General features: G+C 40.3%; 1 protein-coding gene across 1 annotated transcript in view; it reads left to right on the top strand.

Moving 5' to 3' along the window:
- cep192 (centrosomal protein 192) overlaps window positions 1–25,090 on the top strand; it is a 135,680-nt gene that overhangs the window by 75,739 nt on the left and 34,851 nt on the right. The window contains exons 30-36 of the mRNA XM_078541058.1: window positions 3,192–3,374; window positions 9,675–9,765; window positions 10,465–10,644; window positions 11,617–11,877; window positions 14,246–14,367; window positions 15,097–15,206; window positions 23,876–24,035. Of these exons, the coding sequence (XP_078397184.1) occupies window positions 3,192–3,374; window positions 9,675–9,765; window positions 10,465–10,644; window positions 11,617–11,877; window positions 14,246–14,367; window positions 15,097–15,206; window positions 23,876–24,035 (1,107 nt within the window). The remainder of the gene's footprint in view (window positions 1–3,191; window positions 3,375–9,674; window positions 9,766–10,464; window positions 10,645–11,616; window positions 11,878–14,245; window positions 14,368–15,096; window positions 15,207–23,875; window positions 24,036–25,090) is intronic.

Below are 25,090 nucleotides of genomic sequence, written 5' to 3'. Positions count from 1 at the left end.
CTGAAGGTGAGAAATGGGTCTGAAATGAGAGTTAGGCTTAAATAAAGTGTAAGAGTATGAAGACAGAGTGGCTATAATGGATTGGGAAAATAGGTGAAAAGGTAAGATAGTAGAGAAGCAGCGGCAGACATTTAATGAGATATTTCATAATTCTCAAGAAAGATGCATTCTGTAGAGAAAGAGACTACGGGAAGGATGCACCATCTGTGCCTAACTAGGCAAGTTAAGGATGGCATCAAATTGAAAGAAAAGATGTACAATGCTGCAAAGATTAGTGGTAGACCAGAAGATTGGGAAAATTTTAGAAACCAGTAAAGGACAACTAAAAGATTAATAGGGAGAAATTGAAGTCTGAGAGAAAACTAGCAATAAATTTAAAAACAGACAGTAAAAGCATCTGCAAGTATTTTTTTTTTAAAAAAGAGAGTAACGACAGTGAGTGTTGCTCCCTTAGAGGTTGAGACTGGGGGATTAATAGTGGGAAACGAGCAAATGGCAGAGACTTCAAGCAAATATTTTGTTCTTCAAAGTCGAAGACACAAAAAGCATCCCAAGAATAGGAGAAAATCGGAGCAAAAGGGAGAGGAAGGAACTTAAAACAATCACGATTACTTGAGGAAAAATTACTGGGAAAACTACTAGGACTAAAGTCTGACTAGTCCTCTGGACCTGAATGGCCTGCATCTTAAAGGAAGTGGTTGCAAAGGGTCCCAGCAGATTGGAAAGCTGCAAATGTAACACCTCTGTTTGCGAAAGGAGGGAGACAGAAAGCAGGAAACCATAAGCCAGTTGGTCTAACATCTGTCATTGCGAAAGGAGGGAGACAGAAAGCAGGAAACCATAATCAGGCAGAGTCAGTATGGTTCTGTGAAAGGGAAATCGCTTTTGACTAATTTATTAGAGTTCTCTTGATGTAGCAATCAGGGTGGATAAATGGAAACCAGTGGATGTTATGTATTTGGATTTCTAAAAGGCATTCAATAAGATACCGCATAAAAGGTTGCTGGAGAAGATAAGAGCTCATGGTGTTGTGGGTGATATATTAGCATGGATAGAGGATTGGCTAACAAGTTGGCAAACTGTAACTAGTGCAGTGGTGCATGCACCAGGACTGGGGCCTCAACTATTTATGATCTATATTATTGACTTGGATGAAGGGACCAACTGTATTGTAGCTAAATTTGCTGATGATACAAAGGTAGATAGGAAAGCAAGTTGAGGAGGATACAAAGAGCCTGCAAAGCGCTATAGATATATTAAGTGAGTGGGCAGAAGTTTGCAGATGGAATATAATGTGAGAAAATTGTGAACTCTTCCACTTTGGCAGAAAGAATAGAAAATCAGAATATTATTTAAATAGAGACTACAAAATGCTGTGGTACAGGGGGATCTGGGTATCCTTGTACATTAATCACAAAATGAATGCAGGTACAGCAAGAAATTAAGAATGCAAATGGAGTGTTGGCCTTCAGTGCAAGGGGGTGGAGTATAAAAATAGGGAAGTATTGCTCAGCTGTACATGGTATTGGTGAGACCGCACCTGAAATACTAAGGAGCTTTGGTTTCCTTATTTAAGGAGGGATACACTTGCAATGGAAGCAGTTCAGAGAAGGCTGATTCCTGTTATGAGAGCGTTGCCTTACGAGGAAAGGTTCAGCAGGTCGGGCCAATACTCATTGGAGTTTAGGAGAATGAGAGGTGATCTGATTGAACCCTACAGGATTCTGGCAGGCGCTTGACAGGATAGATGTTGAGAGGATGTCTCCCCTCATGGGAGAATCTAGAATTAGGAGTGCAGTTTAAAAATAAGGGATTTCCCATTTAAGAGATGAGGAGGAATGTCTTCTCAGGGTTGTTAGCATTTGGAATTCTCTTCTCCAGCAAGCAGTGGAGGCTGGATCATTGAATGTATTCAAGGCTGAGTTAGACAGATTTTTGGTTGACAAGGGAATCGAGCGTTATGGAGGCCTGGCAGGTAAGTGGAGTTAAGGCCAGAACCAGATCAGCCATGGTCTTTTTTAAAAATTCTTTTATGGGGTGTGGGTGTTGCTGATGAGGCCAACATTTGTTTCCCATTCCTAATTGCCCTTGAACTGAGTGGCTTGCTAGTCCACTTCAGCGAGCAGATGAGCGTCAACCGCATTGCTGTGGGTCTGGATTCGCATGTAGGCCAGACTGGGTAAGGATGGCAGATTTCCTCCCCCATACGACATTAGTGAAAGGGATTGTTACAAAAACCTATGAACTTTTCACGGTCACCATTACTGAGAATAGCTTTCAATTCCAGATTTTATTGATTGAATTTAAATGGCAGCTGGTGGGATTTGAACTCTTATTCTCAGAGCATTAGTCGGGGCTTCTAAATCACCAGTTTAGTGACGTTACCACTAAGCCACCATCACCCCTAATTATTGAATAATGGAGCTGGCTCAATGGGCCGAATGGCCTACTACTTTTAATTTATGATCTTTTAATCAACTCCTCTGCTGCTGAAACCCTCATTCATGGCTTTGTTAGCTCTAGACTCAACCATTCCAATGCACCCCGGCTGGTCTTCCACATTCTAACCTCCTTAAACTTCATGTCATCCAAAGCTTGCTGCCTGTATCCTAAATCCTGTTCCCTTATCGCCCACGTGCTTGCTGACCTACAGTGACTCCTGGTCAACCAATGTCGTGATTTTAAAATTCTCGTACTTGTTTTCAGGCGTCTTATCCTTGTTTTCAAAATGCTCCATGGCCTTGCCTCTCCCTATTTCTGTGATCTTGAAATCTGTCCTCTTGTGCCTAGGCTCCAAGCTTTGGAATACCCTCTCTGTATCTCTCCATCTCGATAGCTTGCTTTCCTCCTTTAAAACGCTCCTTAAAACCTACCTTTTTGACCAAGCATTTGGTCATCTATCCTAATGTCTCCTCGTGTCTCAGTGTCTTTGTTTTATAATGCTTCTGTGAAGCACCTTGAGAGGTTTCATTATGTTAACTATGCTGTATAAATAAAGTTGTTCTGTATCTCAGTCATTCTGTTCAAGTGACATACTTTTTAGTCTAGGAAACTTTTTTGAAAAGTTTTTTTAAAGAAATTATTGTTTTAAATGGGTGAACAAATTGAAACTAGGGAAACACAGATATTGATGGTGGGAATAGTAATTTTAAGCCTTTAGAACTGTTTAGAATTTATCATTTTCTTTCTAGCAATTTGACTATTCTGGTCCAGCCTTTTGGTCCCCAGTATGAAGTTGGTTTGAAAGGATTGCTTGGGAGACCTGAATCAGTCCAATCAATCTCCTCAACTTCAAATTCCTCGGTTGATGTACCACCAATTCTATCCAACAAGCAATTTATGTCATGGGGTGGCGTTTCTCTTGGAAGGACAGTGTAAGTACTATTGTCATTGGCAGTTAACATTATTCTAAGATTAGTATTGGTGTTGAATTCCATTATGAAGGTGGAACTGATGGAATTTTGTTTTTAACTTAATTGTTTTTAATAAGCCATCAAACTTTCATTTTACAATCTGCTCCTGCTAATTGAGGGTTATTTTTCACTTGAAAAATTTTAAATGCTCCAATTGTAAAATTGAGTTTTAATGAAATGGCATTGCACAATATTGCAGAAAAATAAGTAGCATAAAACATCAAAGCAACTGTTGAAATGCATTTGTTTGAAAACCACTGATTGTTTGCTTCCTTCCAATAGCGCATTCAACTGCAAACTGTTTAACGTGGATAAAACTTGCATTGGAACATGAGGTGTAGCTGTTCTGGATAAGTAAGGGCAGGCAAACAACAACAGTCTTGATCTGGACCGTGAAGAGAGGGGCAGTGGAGAAGGATGATGTTGAACGTTGCTGCAAACGATGGGGAGGGATATTGCAGGATGATTACAGTTACAGAAAATGTCATTTATGACTGATTAGGGCTGTTTCAGATATGTAGTGGAGCAGAAACCCAATTGTAAAGACTCAAACATGGAGTAGCGAGAAAAGCGCACATGGATATAGTAGGCAACAACACATTCAGGAAAAAGGAGTTTGGAGACAGTGTTAGTTTGCAAGAACACGGTTGTAGACTGACCAGGTAGGAACACTACACTAAGGAACAAGGTATCGCCATCCATGAATCAAGTTTCTATCAAAGCCACAATGTCAAAGCAGTAATCCACAAAAGTGGACGACACTAATCTTGTTTGAGAGTAAAGGGACATTCTAGAGAGAGATGTGGAGAGAGGTTATAATAATTCTGGCAGGGGTCAAGTGGAAAGCCCCAAGTTGGGGAGAGGTAGCAATGGGTGCCTTGATGGGCTTTTAAGAGAATGCGGAGAGAGAGGTGCAGGATGACCAAAGCCTTGTCTATTGGCATTGAAGTTTGGGATTGTAGCAGGAAAGCAGAGGAATAGTGATGAATTGGGTTGCTGGTTTTTGGGGAATGCCATTGCAGGTGTTATTCTGTGTGGAAAGTTAGTGCAGCATTGTCAGCGCAGAGCAACTTGATACACCTTGAATCTCAGGCGAGCAAAGCTGAACAGCTTTCAGTCAGTTCTGGTATGTAAGTAGATGCCCTCTGTAGATGACCTGAAAGCAGATGACAACAGTAAAGAGAAGAATATGCGAAGAGCGTTGGTGCCAGAACACAACCCTGGTTACAAATGGACAGATTCTCTCACCTATAAAGAGTTTGGTTTGACCATCAGCATCAGGAAGACAAATGGCATGGTCCATTGACAAAGTGACCCTGAGGTGGTTTTTGTTAGCTTCGCACATCTAGACTCCACAATCACCAGCAATCTGCCACTTGATGCTGAAGTCAACTCACATTGCAAAAGCAGCTGTTATGTCCAAGCTGAATAAGAGAATTAAGGAGCAGCAGCAACCTGACTGAGAATACCAGAGTGCAATTTTACCAAACCTGTGTCTTCACACTCCTCTACAATGGTGAGACCTGGATAACGTGCCAGGCAGGAGAAAAGGCTGAACAATTTCTACCTTTGCTACCTCAGATGTATTCTCGACAGGGCAGGGTCACCAACTCAGGTCCTGGAGTGTGCTAATTCTATCAGCGTTCACTCATTGCTAAGCCAGTGACATCTGTGCTGGCTTGGTGCTGTATACCCAAAGACCTTATGTACGGTGAACTAGCCACTGTATCACGGTCTCCTGGGCATCCATATCTCCGCAAGCAAGATATAAAGATGGCGAACTTTGATATCTGGGAGATAGTCGCAGATGGCAGTGACCTCTGGAGGCTGACTGCTTGGAAGGGTTTTGAAAGAGGTGAACAGAAACGAAAAACTCAGCTGGCCAAGAAGAAAGCCCAAAGAAAACAGGCAAGCGAATTGTGCACCTTCTCTGCCCGCTGTCTTCCTCTGTAGCAAAGGCGGCAGGGACTGCCGTGCCAGAGTGGAGCTCCTGAGCCACAACAGGGAATACTCAAGAGTTGACAAAACTGTTGTCTTATGAGACGAAGGCTGCCACTGAAATCCTGCACTGTTACCCATCTATCCCTCGGTGTGTAGGATTTTGCTGTGAGGTTTGTTGATCTGGAGATGGGGAGGCCTACTTTCAGTGTATCGCCTTGGATTGCTATCAAAGATAATAGGGTTTGGCCGTAGAATCAAAGATGCAGTTGTGTTTTCCCACCACAGGTTGTATAGCACTGCTTGGAGTTGGGAATCGATGGAAGTTGTGAGGTGTTGCAAACTTGATGTTTAAATTTCAGCTGATAGTTCTTAGTTTTGCTATGATTTGTAGTTGTAAAATTTCCTAAACTTCTCCATTATTTCTGTTGGCCTAGATCTTGTGTTTTTTGTTTGGATGCAAGTGTGTTGTACAGGGCGAAAGTATGTGCAGCATTTTTCTGGGGGAGGAATTGTTAACTGTGAGGAATCAGCTCTTGGTATTTGTGAAATTATTTTTGGGGAATATACAATTCTATTTACAGAAGAATTTTTGTTCCAAAGCTGGCTTGGTAATACAATTTTGCAGAGAGGTCAGAGTCTTAATTGCTGCTTTTGTCAATATAAATCTGACCCTACTGGATTGCATCAATAACTCAGCATTTTTATGGTAAACCCATGTGTCTGGAAATGCGTGCCAAGGGTAGATATGTGTTCTTAAACAGTGCAATAATCCTAAATGTCAAGTTGTCCCATTTTTATCACAAGATAGTATTCTGTGGTTTGCTTTAGAGATGATTAGAGCTCAATATGTGCATAGAATCTCAGGCTAGTTCATCTGCTGGTCTGTGCTTTCCAAAGGACATCAAAAGAACATAATTTCAAGCACACTCAATAAAATGAGGGGTTCTAGCATGTTTTATTTTCAAATGCTGACTAATATCCAGCAGTTAGTAACCTTAATGGGAAATATTCCTCACCAGAGCTAGTTGTACAAACTAGTTGATAGCCATCACCTTCAAATTGTTCTTTGATGCCAATCTAATATTGAAATCGTAACTTCATAGACTTATTGACTCTGACGTTTACAGCACAGAAGTAGGCCATTCGGCCCATCATGTCCACACCGATCAACAACTGACTACACTGATCCCATTTTTCAGCGCTTGCTCCATAGTCCTGGAGGCTATGGAAACGCAAGTGAATATCTAAATACTTCTTAAATGTTACGAGAGTTCCTGACTCAACCACCCTTTCAGGCAGAGAGTTCCAGACTTGCACCACCCTCTGGGTGAAAACATTTCTCCTCAACTCCCCTCTTAGCCTTCCACCTCTTACCTTGAATATATGCTCCCTGGTTATTGACCCCTCTACTAATGGTAAAAGTGCCTTCCTATCCACCCTGTCTATGTCCCTCATAATCTTATACACCTCTATCAAGTCCCCTCTCAACCATCACTGCTCCAAGGAAAACAATCCCAGCCTATCCAATCAGCCCAGGCAGCATTCTAATAAATCTCTGCTGCACCCTCACCAGTGCAATCACATCCTTCCTATAATGTGGTACCCAGAACTGCATGCAGTACTCTAGTTGTGACCTAACAAGCGTTTTATACAGTTCCAGCATAACCTCCCTGATCTTGTATTCTATGCCTCAGCTAATAAAGGCAAGTATCCCATATGCGTTCTTAACCACCTTATCTACCTGTCCTGCTACCTTCAGGGATCTGTGGATGTGCACACCAAGGTCCCTCTCATCTTCAATATTTTCTAGGGTCCTATCTTTCATAGTGTAACCCCTTGCCTCGTTAGCCCTTCCCAAGTGCATTACCTGACAGCAATGTGGATGTATCTATTACACACAGACCTCAGCAGTTCAAGAAAGTGGCTCATGACCACCAGCACCTGTGAAATTAGGGGTGGGCAAGAAATGCTTGCTGTGCCTGCATCCAGTGAACAAATCTATCTTTAAATAAAATTTTAAAATTGTTGGCATACAGTGGCATCACTATTCCTGACTGGAACAGTGATGATTTGTTACTTATGCCATCAATCAGTGCTGTACATGACTGAGCTTAATCTAACATATATAATTTGTACCCAACTATCTTCCACTTACTGTATTCTACGGTTTTTAATTGGGCAAAATGTGGGGTGGGGTGGGGGGGGGAGGAAATAAATACAATAACTATCACTAGAGAAAAAGTACTAGGGAAATTAATGGGGCTAAAGGCCGATAAGTACCCTGGACCTGATTGGTTGCATCCTAGGATATTACAGGAAGTAGCTGCAGAGATAGTGGATGCACAGGTAGTAATCTTCCAAGAATTCTTGCATTCTGGAAAAGTCCCAGAGGATTGGAAAACTGCCAATGTGACGCCCTTATTCAAAAAGGGAGGGAGACAAAAAAGAAGTAACTTTCGGCTAGTTAGCTTAACATCTGTCATTGGGAAAATGTTAGAGTCTATTATAAAGGATGTAATAGAGCATTTAGAAATGCATAATATAATTAAGCAGAGTGTGCATGGCTTCATGAAGGGAAAATTTTATGCCTGACAAATTTATTAGAATTCTTTCAGGAGGTAACAAGCGGGATAGATGAAGGGGAACCAGTAGATTTAATATATTTAGATTTCCAAACGGCACCCCACACAAGGCTACTTAATAAGATATGAGCCCATGGTGTTGGGGGTAGTATATTAGCATGGATAGAGGATTGTCTAACTAATAGAAGACAGAGTTGGGATACAGGGAGACATTTTCAAGATGGCAACCTGTAACTAGTGGAATACCGCAGGGATCAGTGCTGGGGCCACAATTATTTACAATGTACATTGGTGACTTGGATGAGGGAAGTGAATATACTATCACCAAGTTTGTGGATGACACAAAAGTAGGTGGGAAGGCAAGTGGTGAGGATGATACAAAGAGTCTACAGAGGAATATAAACAGGTTAAGTGAGTGGGCACAAACTTGGCAGATGGAATATAATGTGGGAAAATGTGAGGTTATGCACTTTGACAGGAAGAATAGAGGAGCTGAATATTATTTAAATGGAGAAAGCACCAGCACAGAGGGATTTGGGGGTTCTCGTGCATGAATCCCAAAAAGCTAGCATACAAGTTCAGCAGGTAATGGGGAAGGCAAATGGAATATTGGCCTTTATTTCAATGCGAATGGAGTATAAAAATAGGGAAGTCTTGCTAAAACTATACAAGGTACTAGTTAGAGCATACCTAGAATTCTGTGAACAGTTTTCGTCCTCTTATCTAAGGAAAGATGTACTGGCATTGAAGGCAGTCCAGAGAAGGTTCACTAGGTTGATCCTGGGCATGGAGGGTTTTTATTATGAGGAGAGATTGAGTCAGTTGGGCCTGTACCCATTGGAATTTAGAAGAATGAGAGGCAACCTTATTGAAACATAAGATTCTTAGCGGGTTTGACAGGCTAGATGCTGAGAGGCTGTTTCCCCTTGTGGGAGAGTCTAGGACCAGAGGGCACAGTCTCAGAGTAGGGGCGCCCATTTAAGACTGAGATGATGAGGAATTTCTTCTCTGAGGGTAGTCAATTTGGAATTCTTTACCGTAGAGGCTGGGTCATTAAGTATATTCAAGGCTGAGATAGACAGATTTTTAATCAGTATGGGGAAAAGACAGGAAAGTGGAATTGAGGATTATCAGATCAGCCGTGATCTCATTGAATGGCGGTGCAGACTCAATGGGCCAAATGGCCTACATCTTATGGGTGAAGTTGTTGTAGTTTCAATCACATCCTATTTGCTGCAGTTTCATAGTAGAGCCTATAAGCAGACTTTGTTTAACTATTTTTCTGAGTAAATCAACTTTTGCTTTGCTGTTTGCCCTAAAATCCACTGTTCACTGTCGGTCCCACCCCATGTCAGCCCTAATGTATTGGCTGAAACAATTGTCAATATATCCTCCAGAGCTCTAGCAACACCTGAAAGAAAAGTCAACACCCTGGTTGTCAAAAATTTGTCTTCCTCTTTGACTTTTTCTTTCAATTTTTACATAGATAATTGTATATTTGCGTTCACAAATTGTAGTTTACTGTCACTGTATTCATGCGCACTGAATGTATATAACCTAGTAAGGCAGTGAACCTATGCTTCGACCCGATGACCCATTAACTCATATTCACTTAGAACAGAAATAGTCCTGAAAACCATCAATGATATGCTTTTTCCCTCTTGCCTTATTTCTAGTTTACAAAGTTATTTTTAGCTAGTTTGTACGTTTTCTCATTGATTTTGTTTTTGTCTTTCAGTCAACAGAAGCTTATTCTTAGAAACAATTCTTCCTCTGTTACACAGCAGTTACGTTTGTTGATCAAAGGTCAAGATCAAGACTGCTTTCAGGTAAGTCTGAAGCAAAAGTTTGCATTAATATGTAGCTTGCATTTAGAAACCACAGGACTTTTTTTCCCCACAAGGAGAAGCATTTCAATTAAGCTTAATAACTTAGTTTTCATTTTTATATCCTTCATTGCTCTTTCTTCTTTGCCCTTGCTCCAAGAAAGTCATGTTTTTAAGAGATACTGTAGGCCATCTTCTTCCAAGTTGGCTTTAATGACTGTTATTGCATCTGCCACTATGCTATGGGTTGCCACAGGCTGAAAGTGAGCAAAATGGTGCAACCACTTATTTTTACCTCACCTACCTGTAAAATGGAAAGTATGATCAGTGAAATTGAAATTTATTATCCTTGAGGTCTGAAACTGGACTGGTGACAGAATGTATATAAATGGTGTACTGAGCTGGACTTGACCTTGCCAAGGAAAAATGCAATTTGACCAAACACCATCCAGTTTAGTTCACATCTTTACCTGTGGTTTTCTGTTTGTGCTAATAAATATTTGTGCTTGAGAAAGCAGTCCACACTTTTAAACTCAGTATGGTTTTACAACACTTGAAGGTTTGATTTTTGCCGTGTTTTTAAATGGTATATTTTCTAACTGATACAAATCCTGATGCACTGTCTATCGGCAGTAGTTAGTCAAGGCATTCCTGAATTTTTGAAATCAAGATTTTAATACACGACTGATTTTTTTTTTTTAGTTACAGAGCACATTTGGTCTTGAAGAAAGACTAACAAGTAATCGCGAGTTGATGGTCTGCCCTAAAGATGATGTCTGTGTGCATCTTTTGTTTGCACCAACCCGGGTGGCTTGCATGTTGGCAAGGCTCGAAATTAAGCAATCTGGGATACGTTCAATTCGACCAGGAGTAAAATTCACAGTATGTATACAGTTAATTAAAACTAAGACACAAAGAATGCTGTAAAACAGATCAGTTTAATGACTTAGATTTAGTCTTTTCCATTACGAAAGATGCACATTATCTTAAATTACTGTTCCTACAACAAGGCTATCCAAAGCTGTATGCGGCAAAACATCAAACCCCCCTCAAGGCCCTGCTCTTGGAGACGGGGTTGAAGAAAACCCTTGATGCAGTCAAACTGGAGAAACCGTCGACAAATTACTTTGACCCCTAAACAGAACAGTTTCAAATATGTTCATAACCATAAAAACAGCTCTAATGTATCTTCTTTAGGTATGCTATGTCACTGCTGTATAGTGACTTCAAAAAATGTGTTTTTCTTTGTGAATGATAAACTGGAAGGTCCTATAGTCAGTTGTTAAAGCAACCAAGTGTTAGTTATAGTTCCTGATGTAAAATATATGTTATGAATGGCTTTTTCTCTCTATTAAATGCTTCTTTACAGAGTCTACCCTCCCCACAAAGATAATGGTCCCAGTTCTATTCAGATGTAGCCAATCTGATTTGTGTTGGTGAAGAGTGCTCCAGAATCTAACATGTCTGTAACCATGAATTCATTTCCCTCATCCATCTGTTCCTGATTTTTTTTGTTCCTTGCGGAATTTACTCCTGTTCCTCCCTGCGAAAAACAGACAGAAAGGGCTAGGGAAATTATCAGGATAAAATGGAGGCATATGTGTACAGAGCAAAAAACTGTCGTAATCCTCCTAAAGCTAATTTGCATTGATGAGCTCTAATTCTTAATAAAGGTCCTTTTGACTGGTAACTGTTTTCTGCATCATGCAGATGGCCCATGTGATTCCCAAGGAAGAAAAGACAGGATAAGATTCCAATTGTATTGTAGACTCTCAAGTGACCAATAAGTTGAAATTAATTGTGTTTGTACCAAAACTTCAAGTTTTTAAAACATTTTAAGTTTTTTTTTATCAGATTCCACTTTCAGGTTATGGAGGAACAAGCAACATTATATTGGAAGATGTCAATAAACAATCAAGCAGCTATGTGGTGAATTTAAATGATATCACACCAGACAAAGTGAGCAAGATATCTTTCTGTATGAGAAACACAGGCTCTCGGGCTGCTTACATTAAGGCAGCTTGTTTCATGGATTCACAGATGAAAACTTTTATGACCGCCGATGTTATAAATATTTCTCCAGCCCAATTTGTACTCAAGGAACGGACTCGAGAGGTAAGATGGTGTATAATAAAGAACAACAGTAATTAAATTCTAGGAAAATAGACCACCTTCTGACATTACTCATCAACTTTCATGCAAACTAATCTTGAAGAAAGTTAAAAGCAAAATTCTATCTGAGATTGAGCGGTACAAATAGGAATTCCTCCATCCAGTGGTTGAAGGGGAATCATTCTAAGATGCTATTTCTCAATTTTTTTTCAAGCTTCAGGGGATGTCTCTTTCCCAGAAATTGTTTTAGGCTAGATCTTGAGCTTAAGATCCACTTAAAACTGTGAACATCTCTCAAAGCTGAAGACTGGTTATACTTGTGGCAATCTCTGGCAGTTTTCATCCTTTTCCAGTGTATTATTATTTTGTTTTATCTATTTGGATGGATAATTGGTTGTGGCACTGCAGGTGCGAAGGTGCCCTGAAAGTGCAGATTCTCGGAGACCTGCTGCAGTATTTTGTACTGAAATTTATATACTTCCTTATTAGATTATTTAGATTGCTTCCCAGACACAGTGGTGCCTCATTCTGTGGAAAAAGTAAGTTTAGTCTCCACATGCAAAACTCCCTGACAGTGGATCATTCAGCTTTGTCTGCTGTGGTTTGGGCTTGGATTTGTATTTTGTATATCCTTATTCAATATTTGATACTTTCTTCCTTTTTATATTTTTACACTTTAGAACTTTCACAATTCACACTGGTTTTAGCACCAATGTACTGACATTATACAGACGTATTTCAGTGCTTTCATTAGGGTCTGTTGCTCTAGAACTATTATGTACAGCAAAACCGGGAGTAGATCCCCTGACTTCAAGTATCAAAATTAAAAGCAGCTATATTTATGAGGAAGTTGCAGTGAGGATGGAAGGTATTCAGTTTGTATGTGGCAGTCCAACTTCCTGAAAGAAGCAAGTTGTTTTTTTTTTTATCTTGCTCGGAGTAAGGTGCCGTTATCTAACAGAGTTCTGTTCATTTTTTAAAGTTCAAACTTCTGATTTATAAGCACTTTTATAAACTCATATTTCTGTATGGCTTCGAGTAGTGTTCTATTTTATCACTTGATAAGCTTTGGCTGCTATTTGGAGATCATAGGATGGCCTCCATGCAAGGAACTAAGAGATCAAGTGTAAATGTAGCAGAGTTAAAGACAAACCATTTCATCGCTCAGAATGCAAATATCTACAGGGGATGCTATTGCTAGTTGTTTTCCTTTTGGATGATACCTGAACACGAAGATTAACGTTTTTATTTGAAGAATGAGAAAGATCACACTTCTATTAGATCAGTTAAAATTTCCCATGACTGTGTCCATATTTGAACAAAGGTCAGAGCTTAAATCCTCCTGGATGCAGATACTACTTACTTGCTTTACTGATGCTCCTTCCAATCAACCAGCCCAGAATAGAATTTCCTGCTGAGGACTAGTGTAGCTGAAGGAATAAAATGAAGACTAATGCCAGAAAGGCACAGTAGAAATGGTCACTCACATGTGGCTAGAATTATGGCAGACAAAATAAGACAGTGTACAGTAATTGCTTTGTGTGATGCTAGATGGATTAACATGCCAGCATGCCATCTTGACAATCATTTGGAGAAGGTCATAATTTTGATTAATTTTAATTTTTTTTTACAGCAAATCATTTGCAGTATGCTTAGATTATATGTTAGATTAATTTTAGTGTTGCCTTATGGAGCAAAACTAATGTCAGTCTGTTGGGGTCTTGCGGATGTTTAAAGTTATTTCACACCTGAGAATGAATGTATAAATGCCACTAATTTATCCCCTCACTGTCAGATTTGAAATTTAGTGCCATCCAGCTAAATATAGCTTTGTCCTAGTTACTTGTCCTGTCTTGTTTATAACCAGATATCCTTTGATGGGAGCAAATATTCTGAACATGACGAGACTTTAAATGCAAGGAAGCCCTGTTTGTGAATTTTGGGAAGGAGTTAGGAATTGGCTGTTTAAGGTTAAGGGCCTATGGGGTTGGAGGCAATGGAGGGAAGATTTCCAAAGGAGTTGAGGTCAGTGACAGACCTGGAGAGGATGGTGTGGTGTTGAAGAGCTGCCATTCTCTGCAAGGTAGAGGGTGGTTTGGTAGACAACAGCCTTGTCAGCAGGTTCTCTCTTATTCTTTCCCCTCCTTCCTACTTTCCCTGCCTGCATAGTTTCTTAAAACTGATTGCATTTCTAACTTTTTCCTGTTCTGACAAAATATTAACTCTTTTCTCTCTCCACAGATACCACTTGAACTATCTAGATTTTTTTTTGTTTTTATTTCAAATTTCTAGCTTTCACAGGATGTTGCTTTTATATTAGGGTCAGAACTTCTTTTGGTTTTGATCCATGTGTATGTAACTTTCTTCTCAGATAATTACAGTAACCTGCAAATCCACTTTAAAAGAATACCTTCACTGTAAAATGGATTCAGCATTACTTTGTACAATTTGTTTCTTTTGCGGAGACGAGGTGGCACGCCAGCAGCTAAGAAGGCAAGTGACATGTTTACAATTTTTGTTGCTTTGGAAGTTTGAGAAGAATATACTTGTCCATATCCACATTTATTACTACTCACTTTTTTAGCAGTAAATTTAATTTGAAGTTTCATATATTATGCTAGTGATTAGTTTTAAAAAGCCTGTTTGGCAGTAGTTGAATCAGTATATTTGTTATCTGCATATCTGGGCAACAGACAAAAATCAGGGTTCTTGGGAGTATCCACTGACTGCTGTATAGTGGTGCGGGCCATCATGTGAGTATAGCATCAGCCAGAAGGCAGAGACCGAAATAGTTAAGGATAAGGAGACTGTTTACAAACAGAATAAGTAATGCCCAGTTAAAAAAAAACTATTCCCAATTTATCATTAGCAAATTTGTTCAGGCTTGATGACATGGGAAAAATTGCTTACACTCTTTCAGTTTCAAATTCTTCTGAGTTTGAAGTTATGGCGTATTGAAGCAGAGAGCGGAATCTTTATGTAATAACTGGCTTTCTTGGGAGTCCACCCTGAAAGTGTTTATTTACTAGTATCCCTTGCTATCAGCACAAAGATTCACACAAAAAAAACAAAATAGTAATTTTAAGCTTAAAATGCAAGTGCGCTAAATCAGGAAAACCAGTCCTTTGAACATTAGGCTAGTTGCTTTCATTATCAACCTACACTAACTTTCATTTTTATCTTATCTGTCACCTTCCCTTTCACCCCAAATCATTACCTCAGAGCACTTAGCCGGAATCATCATGGAGTTGAACAGATAGTTTGTGGAAACAGCCCACTTCGGAAGATTAATTTCAATCAAAAGTTTTCTGGGGAAGAGTTCGTATCAGAAGGTATTAATTGTTTATTTATCTTTCAATTAACTTGCAGATTTCATGGATTCTATCATTTTATTATAGGTGACAGTTTTCATATCCTGAAAATTCTCAATTTCTACCCCTTCTAATGTTCAAACTTCATTTGTTCATCCATCTTGTATTTTGAGGCAAAAAAAATGTATTTGTTTTGAATTGTTGCGCCTTTTGGAAAATGGGTATGTATTTCACAAGCGCACATTTCTTTAAATAAAATGTAATTTATGATAAATTTGACAGCAAGCCTCTAAGTCTTGGATAAAGGGTTCAATGTAAATTAGTATTGTTGGTTGTGACGACTTATACACCAGACATTGGCTCAGGTAAGTAATGGAGCTGGTAAAGCCAAAGGCACCCCTGATAATTGTTCAATGAAAATCTCTCGAGACCATACTCAGGACTTAAGATGCAATACAAAAATGTGCGAAATAGGAGCAGGAATAGGCCATATGCCTCTGCTATTGAGTAAGATATTGGTTGAACTTCTACTTCTGCTCCCATTCCTCTGATATCCCCATAACTCTTGATTCCCTTACTATACAAAAATAAAACCTACCAATTTCTGTCTTGAATATATTTAACAATGGACCATTCACTTCTCCAGGGGGTAGAGAATTTCAAAGTTTCACAACCCTCTGAGTAAAGTAATTTTAGTCCTAGTCCAAAATGGCTGACCCCTTATCCTGAGTCTGTGACCCCATAGTTGTAGACTTCCCAACCAGGGGAAACATCATCCCAGCATCTACCCTGTTGAGCCCCTTAAGCTTATGTTTCAGTGAGATCATCTCATTCTTCTAAACTCTAGGGCCCAGCTTACTTGTTTTCCACAAAGGACAATCCCTCCTGCCATTCCAGAAATCAGTCTAATGAATCTTTGTTGCACTCCTTTAAGGCATGTATGCTTCCTTGGGTAAGGAGAATAAAACTGTACATAGCACTCCCAAGTGTAGTTTTTTGGCCAAGACTATATAAAATTGTAGTAGGAGTTCAGCATTCTTATACTTCAACCCCCTTGCAAGAAAGGCTAGTATAAGATTTGCATTCCTAATTGCTTGCTGCACCTGCATGTTATCCTTCCACATGAATTGCTGAAAGTTACTCAAGATCCTATGAATACCAATATTTCCTAGCCTTGCCATTTAAAATTATTTTGCTTTTCCATTTTTCCTACCAAAGTGAATAATGTCACATTTTCCAATATTATATTCATTCTGTCACATTTTTGTCCTTTCATTGACAGTGTCTATATCCTTTAGCAGAATCATTGCATATCATTCTGAGCCTATTTTCTCATTCAGCTTTGCATCAGCATCAATAGGGTCCTGCCTCTAAATCATTGATTGTAGATTGTAAATAGCTATGGCCCAAGTACTGATCCTTGCAGAACCCCACTAGTTACATTCTGCCAACAAAAGTGACACATTTGTTCTGGTTTTCTGTCCATTAACCAGTCCTCAATTCATGCTAATAAAGTACTGCAATCTCGTGAAACCTAATTAGCCTCAATGGTTACAGAACGGGAGGCCATTCAGCCCACATGTCCATGGCTCTCTGCAATAGCAACTCAATTATCCAGTTCCCTTCTGAAAGCCTTGATTAATCTGCATCTACCACATTCCAAATCCTAACCAATTGCTGCATAGAAAGTTTTTTTTCTCATGTCACCTTGTTTCTTTTGCCATTATAGTGTGTCGTCTGGTTCTTGCTCCCTCTGTCAAAGAGAACAGCCCCTCTAACCACTGTCCGTATCCCTCAATTGTTCAAAATCAACAGATCTCCTCTCAATTTTCTCGTTAAGAAGCCTCCAGTTTTTCTCATCTATTCACATAACTGAATTTGTTCATCCCAGAACAATTCTGAAATCTTATCTGCACCTTCTCTAATGGCTGCACATCCTTCCTAACTGGACACACTGCTCCAGTTGGGGCGAAATCAGTGTTTCATAAAAGTTCACAATAACTCCCTTGCTTTTGTACTCTATAAAGGCTCTACCTTTATTTTATACTGTGTCTCCATATCTTTCCTGCCAAAACGAATCACCTCACACTTCTATGCATTGAACTTCATCTGCCACTTATCTGCCAAATCCACCAACATGTCTGTCCTTTTGCAGTTCAAGACTATCCCCATTACAGTTGACAACATTTCTAATCTTCGTAACATCTGCAAATTCTGAAATCATGCCCTTCACTCCACAGTCTAGGTCATTACTATATATCAGGAAGAGCAAGGGTCCCAACACTGCCCCCTGAGGAACTCCACTACAAACCTTCCTCCAATCTGGAAAAACAAGCATTTATCTCTGTTTCCTGTCACTCAGCAATTTCTTATCCAAGTGCCTACTTTCCCTTTTATTCCATGACCTTGAATTTTGCTCACAACTCTGTTGTGAGGCACTATTTCAAATGCGTTTTAAAAATCCACATACACCACATCAACAGGGTTTCCTTTATCAACCTTCTCCATTATCTGCTCAAAAAACTCCAAGTAAGTTAAACACTCCCTTGATGAACCCACGCTGACTTTCCTTAATTATCCTGCACTTGTCTGAGTGGTTATTGATTTTATCCCTTAGAATCATTTCCAGAAGTTTCCCTACCACTGAGGTCAAACTGACTGGCCTGTAGTTGCTAGCATTATCCTTGCACCCCTTTTTAAACAAGGATGTAATATTCACAGTTCTCCAGTCCTCTGGCACCTCCCCTGAGTTGAAGAAAGACTGGAAGATCATCACTACTGCCTCCTGTAATTTCCACTCTCACTTCCCTCAGTACCCTTGGATGCATTTCATCCTGGTCCTGGTACTTCATCTGTTTTAAGTAAAGATATCCTTTCCAACACCACCTTCCTCTCGATTAAGTTATTTTAGTTACTTCCTCTCTCACCTCAGCCTGGGTAGCAGGTTCTTCCTTTGTAAAGTCAGACCATAAGATGTAGGAGCAGAAATAGGCCATTTGGCCCTGAGATCATGGCTGACCAGATAATCCTCACCTCTACTTTCTGCATTTTCCCCATAACCCTTGATTCCCTTACTGGTTAAAAATGTGTGTCTCAGGCTTGAATATACTTAATGGCCCAGCCTGTACAGCCCTCTGCGGTAAAGAATTCCACAGATTCACTACCCTCTAAGAGAAGAAATTCCTCCCCGTCTGTCTTAAATGGGCGAGCCCTTACTCTGAGATTATGCCTGCTGGTTCTTGCAAAGTACTCATTCAATACCTCTGCTATTTCTCCAGCTTCCACATTGCAAGTCATTTTTTTTTGTCCCTAATCAGCCCTACTCTCTTTTACCACCCTTTTATTATTTACATGCTTAAAGAAGACCTTGGGATTCCCTTTTATGTTTCCTGTCAGCCTATTTTCATGCTCTCTCCTTGTTTTTCTTATTAGTTTCTTCTCTTCCCCTCCTGTTCCTTCTATATTCAGCCTGATTCTCCTTTGTATTTTCTCCCTGACATTTGTTGTACGCGCACTTCTTCCTTTTCATCTTTACCTCTATCTCTCTCGTCATCCAGGGCGCTCTGGATTTATTTGTCCTACCTTTCCCCTTCAAGGGAATATACCTTGACAGTGCCTGCAATACTTTTTCTTTGAAGGTGGCCCATTTGTTCAGCCACTATCTTTTCTGTCAACGTTTGATTCCAACTCACTCGTCTCAGATGCATTCTCATCCCAAGGAAGTTGGCTTTCCCCCAGTTAATTATCCCTGCATATCCTCTCCTTGGACTGGAAACATAACTGCTGTAGAAAAACATCTTGAACACATTCCAGGAACTCTCACCCCTCTTGTCCTTTTGTACTATTTCTATCCCAGCCCAAATTCGGATAATTGAAGTCCCCCATTATGATTACTCTATAATTCTTGCACCTCTCAGTAATTTCTTTGCAAATTTGTTTCTCCACATCCTTTCCACTAGTTGGTGGGGTACATTCTTCACCATTCAATATTATTGTACCTTTCCCATTCAGTACCTCTAGCCAGAGAGATTCTGTCCTTGACCCCCCCTCTCTCTCCAGTATTGTAATGCCATCTTTAACCAATATTACCACTCCTCCACATACCCCCACTTTCCTTCCATTTCTATCTCTCCTAACATCTTGTACCCAGGAATATTTAATGCCCAGTCCTGCCCTTCTTTGAGCTAGGTCTCTGTTATAGCAATAATATCATGATTCTATTTGTCAACCTGTGCCTGCAGTTCACCAATTTTATTAATCACACTCCATGCATTCAGATACATGCACATGAGTCCTGATTTAGGCAGTTTTTACATTCCTGCTTGTGCTGACCCCATCTAATGACTTACAGTTGCCTAACCATCTTCTATCATACTCTCTAAACATTCTATCTACCTTGATGCAACTCTGATATATCCTCGTTATCAGTTGATACTTCATTATTTCCCACTGCCAGTTTTTTTCCTCTGCACTCTGAATATCCCCTCAGGTTCCCATCCTCCTGCCAATCTAGTTTAAACTCTCCTCAACATCACTAACTAATCTCCCCGCAAAGACACTAGTCCCAGTCCTGTTGTGTAACCCGTCCTCCTTATACAGGTCCCACCTGCTCCAGAACCGATCCCAATGCCTCAGAAATCTAAAGACCTCCCTCCTACTCCATTTCTCCAGCCATACATTGAATTGCTCAATCTTCCTATTCTTATGTTCACATGATAACATAATGGTTATCATTTCTAAAACTAGCTTTCAATTCCAAATTTGTATGAATTTTTTCTATTCATTCACAGCATGTGGGCTTCGCTGGCTGGGCCAGCAATTATTGCCCATCCCTCTTTGCCCTTGAAGGTGGTGGTGAGCTGTTTTCTTGAACTGCTGCAGTCCATGTGGTGTAGGTACACCCACAGTGCTGTTAGGGAGAGTTCCAGGATTTTGACCCAGTGACAGTAAAGTTACGGCGATACATTTCCAAGTCAGGATGGTGGGTGACTTAGAGGGGAACTTCCAGATGGTGGTGTTCCCACCTATCTGCTGCCCTTGTCCTTCTAGATGGTAGTGGTCGTGGGTTTGGAAGGTGCTGTCTAATGAGCCTTGTTGAATTCCTGCAGTGCATCTTGTAGATGGTACATAATGCTGCTAATGTGCATTGGTGGTGGAGGGATTGAATGTTTGTGGATGTGGTGCCAATCAAGCAGGCTGGTGTTATGACAATGTAGTTTGGTAAAGCTGAGCTATTTAAAAATCCCAGAGGGAAACTTTAAACAACTGCCACGACCTATATTTTTAAGTGGTATGTTTGAGGTGCAACTCTAAATTCAGGAATCAGATCACCAGTTCTTGAGAGGTTTTATTTTAAACTAAATGAAACATTTTATTAATTTACACAAGTTAAATATATACACATGGCTACAAATTGCTACTACCATAATTTTTAACAAATTCCTAAACTAATCTCCATTAAGGCACAGCAACCCATAGATTTTTAAGCAGGCACCAGGCAAAGTATTTTCACCTTACAAATTCAAAATGAGGTTCCTTTCACTTTGGTTCCTGTGGGGACAGTTGGAAGCTTCCAGCTTCTTTGATCTTACATTGCCTCTGCACTGCACACACACAACTGCTGACGGTTATATCCAGCACATTTCATTGAATGCAAATTCTAATTGTATCACTAGCCTCTTTGAACTCTACCTCTTCTAACAATAAAACCCCTTTCATGGTATCAATTTTATTAGTAATATAAGCATATTGCTTGGTCTCTGCTAGCTAGGTACCAGATTTCACCCCCACTTCTTGAATGGTCTATTCAAAAAATGCAAATGCACTCTACCTCTTACATCTCAAAACTAGTACACATCAAAGCACCCAGACTAGCTGGCTTTAATCCAATTAAGACACACCTACAGACCTCTATCTTTAAAAGAAAAATATTTTCAATAATATTATATACATAATAGCTTCATGACACTGGACAGCGTCAAGCTTCTTGAGTGTTATGAGAGCTGCACTCATCCAGGCAATGGAGAGTATTCCATCACAGTCCTGACTTGTGCCTTGTAGATAGTGGTCAGACTTTGGGGAGTCAGGAGGTGAGTTACTCATTGCAGAATTCCTAGCCTCTATCCTGCTCTTGTAGCCACCGTATTTAAATAGGTAGTCCAGTTCAGATTCTGGTCAATGGTAACCCCCAGGATGTTGATAGTGGGGGATTTAGTGATGGTAATGCCATTGAACATCAAGGGGCGATAGTTAGATTCTCTCATGTTGGAGATGGTCATTGCCTGACACTTGTGTGGCGCAAATGTCACTTGCCACTTGTCAGCCCAAGCCTGAATATTGTCCAAGTCTTGCTGCATTTGGACATGGACTGCTTCAGTATCTGAGGATTTGTGAAGGGTGCTGAACATTGTGCAATCATCAGCGAACTTCCCCACTTCTGACCTTATGATGGAAGGAAGGTCATTGATGAAACAGCTATAAGTGGTTGGGCAGAGGACGCTACCCTGAGGAACTCCTGCAGTGATGTCCTGGAGCTGAGATGACTGACTTCCAACAACCACAACCATCTTCCTTTGTGCTAGGTATGACTCCAACCAGTGGAGAGTTTTCCCCCCTGATTCTGATTGTCTCCAGTTTTGCTAGGGCTCCTTGATGCCACGCTTGATCAGATGCGGCCTTGATGTCAATGGCAGTCGCTCTCAATTTACCTCGGAAGTTCAGCTCTTTTGTCCAAGTTTGAATGAAGACTGTAATGAGGTCAGGAGCTGAGTGGCCCTGGTGGAACCCAAACTGGTTGTCAGTGAGCAGGTTATCGCTAAGGAATTGCTGCTTGACAGCACTGTTGATGACCCCCTTCCATTACTGATGATCGAGAGTAGACTGATAGGGTGGTAATTGGCCGCGTTGGATTTGTCCAGCTTTTTGTGTACAGGACGTACCTGGGCAATTTTCCACATAGCCGGGTAGATGCCAGTGTTGTAGCTGTACTGGAACAGCTTAACTAGGGGCGCGGCAAGTTCTGGAGCACAAGTCTTCAGTGATATTGCCGGAATATTGTCAGGGCCCATAGCCTTGGCAGTATCCAGTGCCTTCACCTGTTTCTTGATATCACATGGAATGAGTGGAATTGGCTGAAGACTGGCATCTGTGATGTTGGGGATCTCCAGAGGAGGCCGAGTTGGATCGACCACTCGGCACTTCTGGCTGGAGATTTGTAGTAAATGCTTCAGCCTTCTCTTTTGCATTAATTGAATTAATTAATTTTAAATTCTAGCAGATGCTGTGGTAGTATCTGGACCTGTGTCCCCAGATCATGAGCCCAGACCTCCACTGCTCCAGTGACATTGCCACTATGCTAAGATTGAAATGCATGCAATTACTGTATATGTCATCGAAAATCACCATTGATCTCTACAAACTCCCAAGTTCTGCAACTGTAGCGCACTGCTATCTCTAACCAGTCATAGTTAAAGTACATAAATTCTAATTTAATATCTAATCAACTCTGCTTATATTAAGAGTTTTGAAGGTTTTCAGTGAGAGCAGCAACATGGAATAACACAACTTTATGGTTGTATCATGTAAAGTTTGCTCTGAAAAGAGCAGCTGTTGCATTGAGTTCTTTGGAAAAACTTTTAGGCTTCAACATTTCAGACAACATACTCTGGCCAATTATCTGGAGGAGTGACTGGAACAGGTGAAGGAGGTTGTTATCTTTAGTGGAGGATGGGACTATGGGAGGGACTCTATTCCAGATTGGTCAAGTTGTTCATTTTGTAATAGGTCAGTACATTGATTAACTGTGTCGATGAATGTCAATATACTGGCCTATTACAAAGAGAATAGCCTGACCAATCAGCTGTAGAATCCCACCCATAGTTGCATCCTCCACAATATATAACTACCTCTTTTACCTGTTCCAATTATTCCTCTCTGTAGAGGTAGAGCATGCTGCCTGAAATCTTCAGGCTTCCTGGTTGTTTTAATGAACTCTTCTAAGGTAACAAGGGCTCTTTCTCAGAGCAACTTTTATATTGTGTTGTAGTAAAATTGTCTTATTAAGCTTGTATTCATTTTTAATATGTATTTGAGATTAAGTTTCTAAATTGTGAAATTTCTATGCTTTCCCTTAAGAGTTAATAAAAATGAGTTATCTTGCTTGATGTATATAGGACTGTTCTCCCTGCCTGCTCCTTTCTCTACCCTACCCTCCTTTTCTGTTCTCTGACCACACCCCCACTCCTTTTTGATTCTCTGGTTCTCCTTCCCAACCCATCCCCTTTTTAAAAAATTTTCTCCCTTGTTGTTAAACTTAGAAGAATTGAAGCTACACACCCAGTTGATTAAGCTGGCAAGAGGCTAAGCTATGCAGACCAAAAAGTTACAGACTTTATTCTCAATCTGTGAGCACATCACAGGGCAGTATTAGGCACACTCTGGGTTAGGTAGGAGGTAATTGATCAGGATGCCCACTCTTGATTGTACTTTCAGTCAGGGATGATTGAGTACACCTTGATTAGCATATTTGTATTTGATTCTTCTGATTGCACATTTACCACTAAAGCATAAGCTCAGCTGATTGATCTAACTTGCAAAATAGATAAATATATTTGAGTGAGATAACTTCACAAAAAATTTCTTTTGAAAGAAAATACTGAAGCAGTTTGTATTTTTTTTCTTTCTCCATATAGTTTATGACATACCAAAGAGGCCAAATGACATCCGGATTTTCTATGGAAATCTGAATAAGGTGATACTCTCTGTCACTGGAAGTTCTGCAACTGAGAACATTGTTACAGAAGCCATGAATTCGTTTTCTTCATCATCTGGTATGAGTGTTGGGTCAGAAAGGTATTTGAATGTGTCAAATTATTTACAAACTTAAAAATTAGATTTAATTGTATGGCTTTCATTGTTCATGATATTCAAAAAATTAGAATTGTTCAGAATTTAAAATAGCCTCAACTTTTAATGCTATCAGTCATAAACTCATTCAGTGGCAGAGCAGGCTCAAGGGGCTGTTGCATGGCTAACATTTTATTAATTTCTTTCATGAGATGTGGGCATCACTATCTAGGCCATCACATTGCCCACCCCTAATTGCCCTTGAAGGTACTGGTGAGCTGCCTCGAACCGCTGCAGTCAATGTGTTGTAGGTACACTCTGTGCTGTTAGGAAGGGAGCTTCAGAATTTTGACCCAGCAACAAGTGAAGGAACAGCAGTATAATCTGAGACAGGAACTGTCTCAGTGCTGTTGAAGGAGCCTTGGTGAGTTGCTACAGTGCACCTTGTAGATGGTACATATTGCTGCCACTGCGTCAGTGCTGAAGGGCGTGAATATTGAAGGTAATGGATGGCAGGCCAATCAAATGAGCTGCTTTGTCCTGGATGGTGTTGAGCTTCTTGAGTGTTGTTGGAGCTGCACTTATCCAGACAAATGGAGAGTATTCCATCATACTCCCAACTTGTGCCTTGTAGATGGTGGACAGGCTTTTAGGGGTCAGATGATGAGTTGCTCGTGGCAGAATTCCAAGCCTCTGACCTGCCCTGGTAGTCTTACGGTATTTATATATTTTATTCATTCACGGGATGTGGGTGTTGCTGGCTAGGTCAGTATTTATTGCCCATCCCTAATTGTCCTTGAGATATATGGCTGGTCTGGTTGTTATGATCCCCAACTGAGGCTACCACTGGACAAGCCTGATCCCAGGGTGGAACCCAGCTTGATAGATCCTAACTTTTAATTTGTTTGTTTAGATGCGTAGAGAGTGGCTACTGAACAGTCACCGGAGTCAGCTAATGAACTTTTAACAAAAGAATAAAGCATTTTTTAAACAAGAAAAGATGAACTATATTACAATGCTCCTTCACCCACAACTATACCTTTACAGATTTGTAAGCAAAA

The sequence above is a fragment of the Cetorhinus maximus genome, chromosome 4 (assembly GCF_964194155.1).
Source record: "Cetorhinus maximus chromosome 4, sCetMax3.hap1.1, whole genome shotgun sequence".
In the NCBI taxonomy this organism is placed as follows: domain Eukaryota; kingdom Metazoa; phylum Chordata; class Chondrichthyes; order Lamniformes; family Cetorhinidae; genus Cetorhinus; species Cetorhinus maximus.
This window is presented reverse-complemented; position numbering and strand designations above follow the sequence as displayed.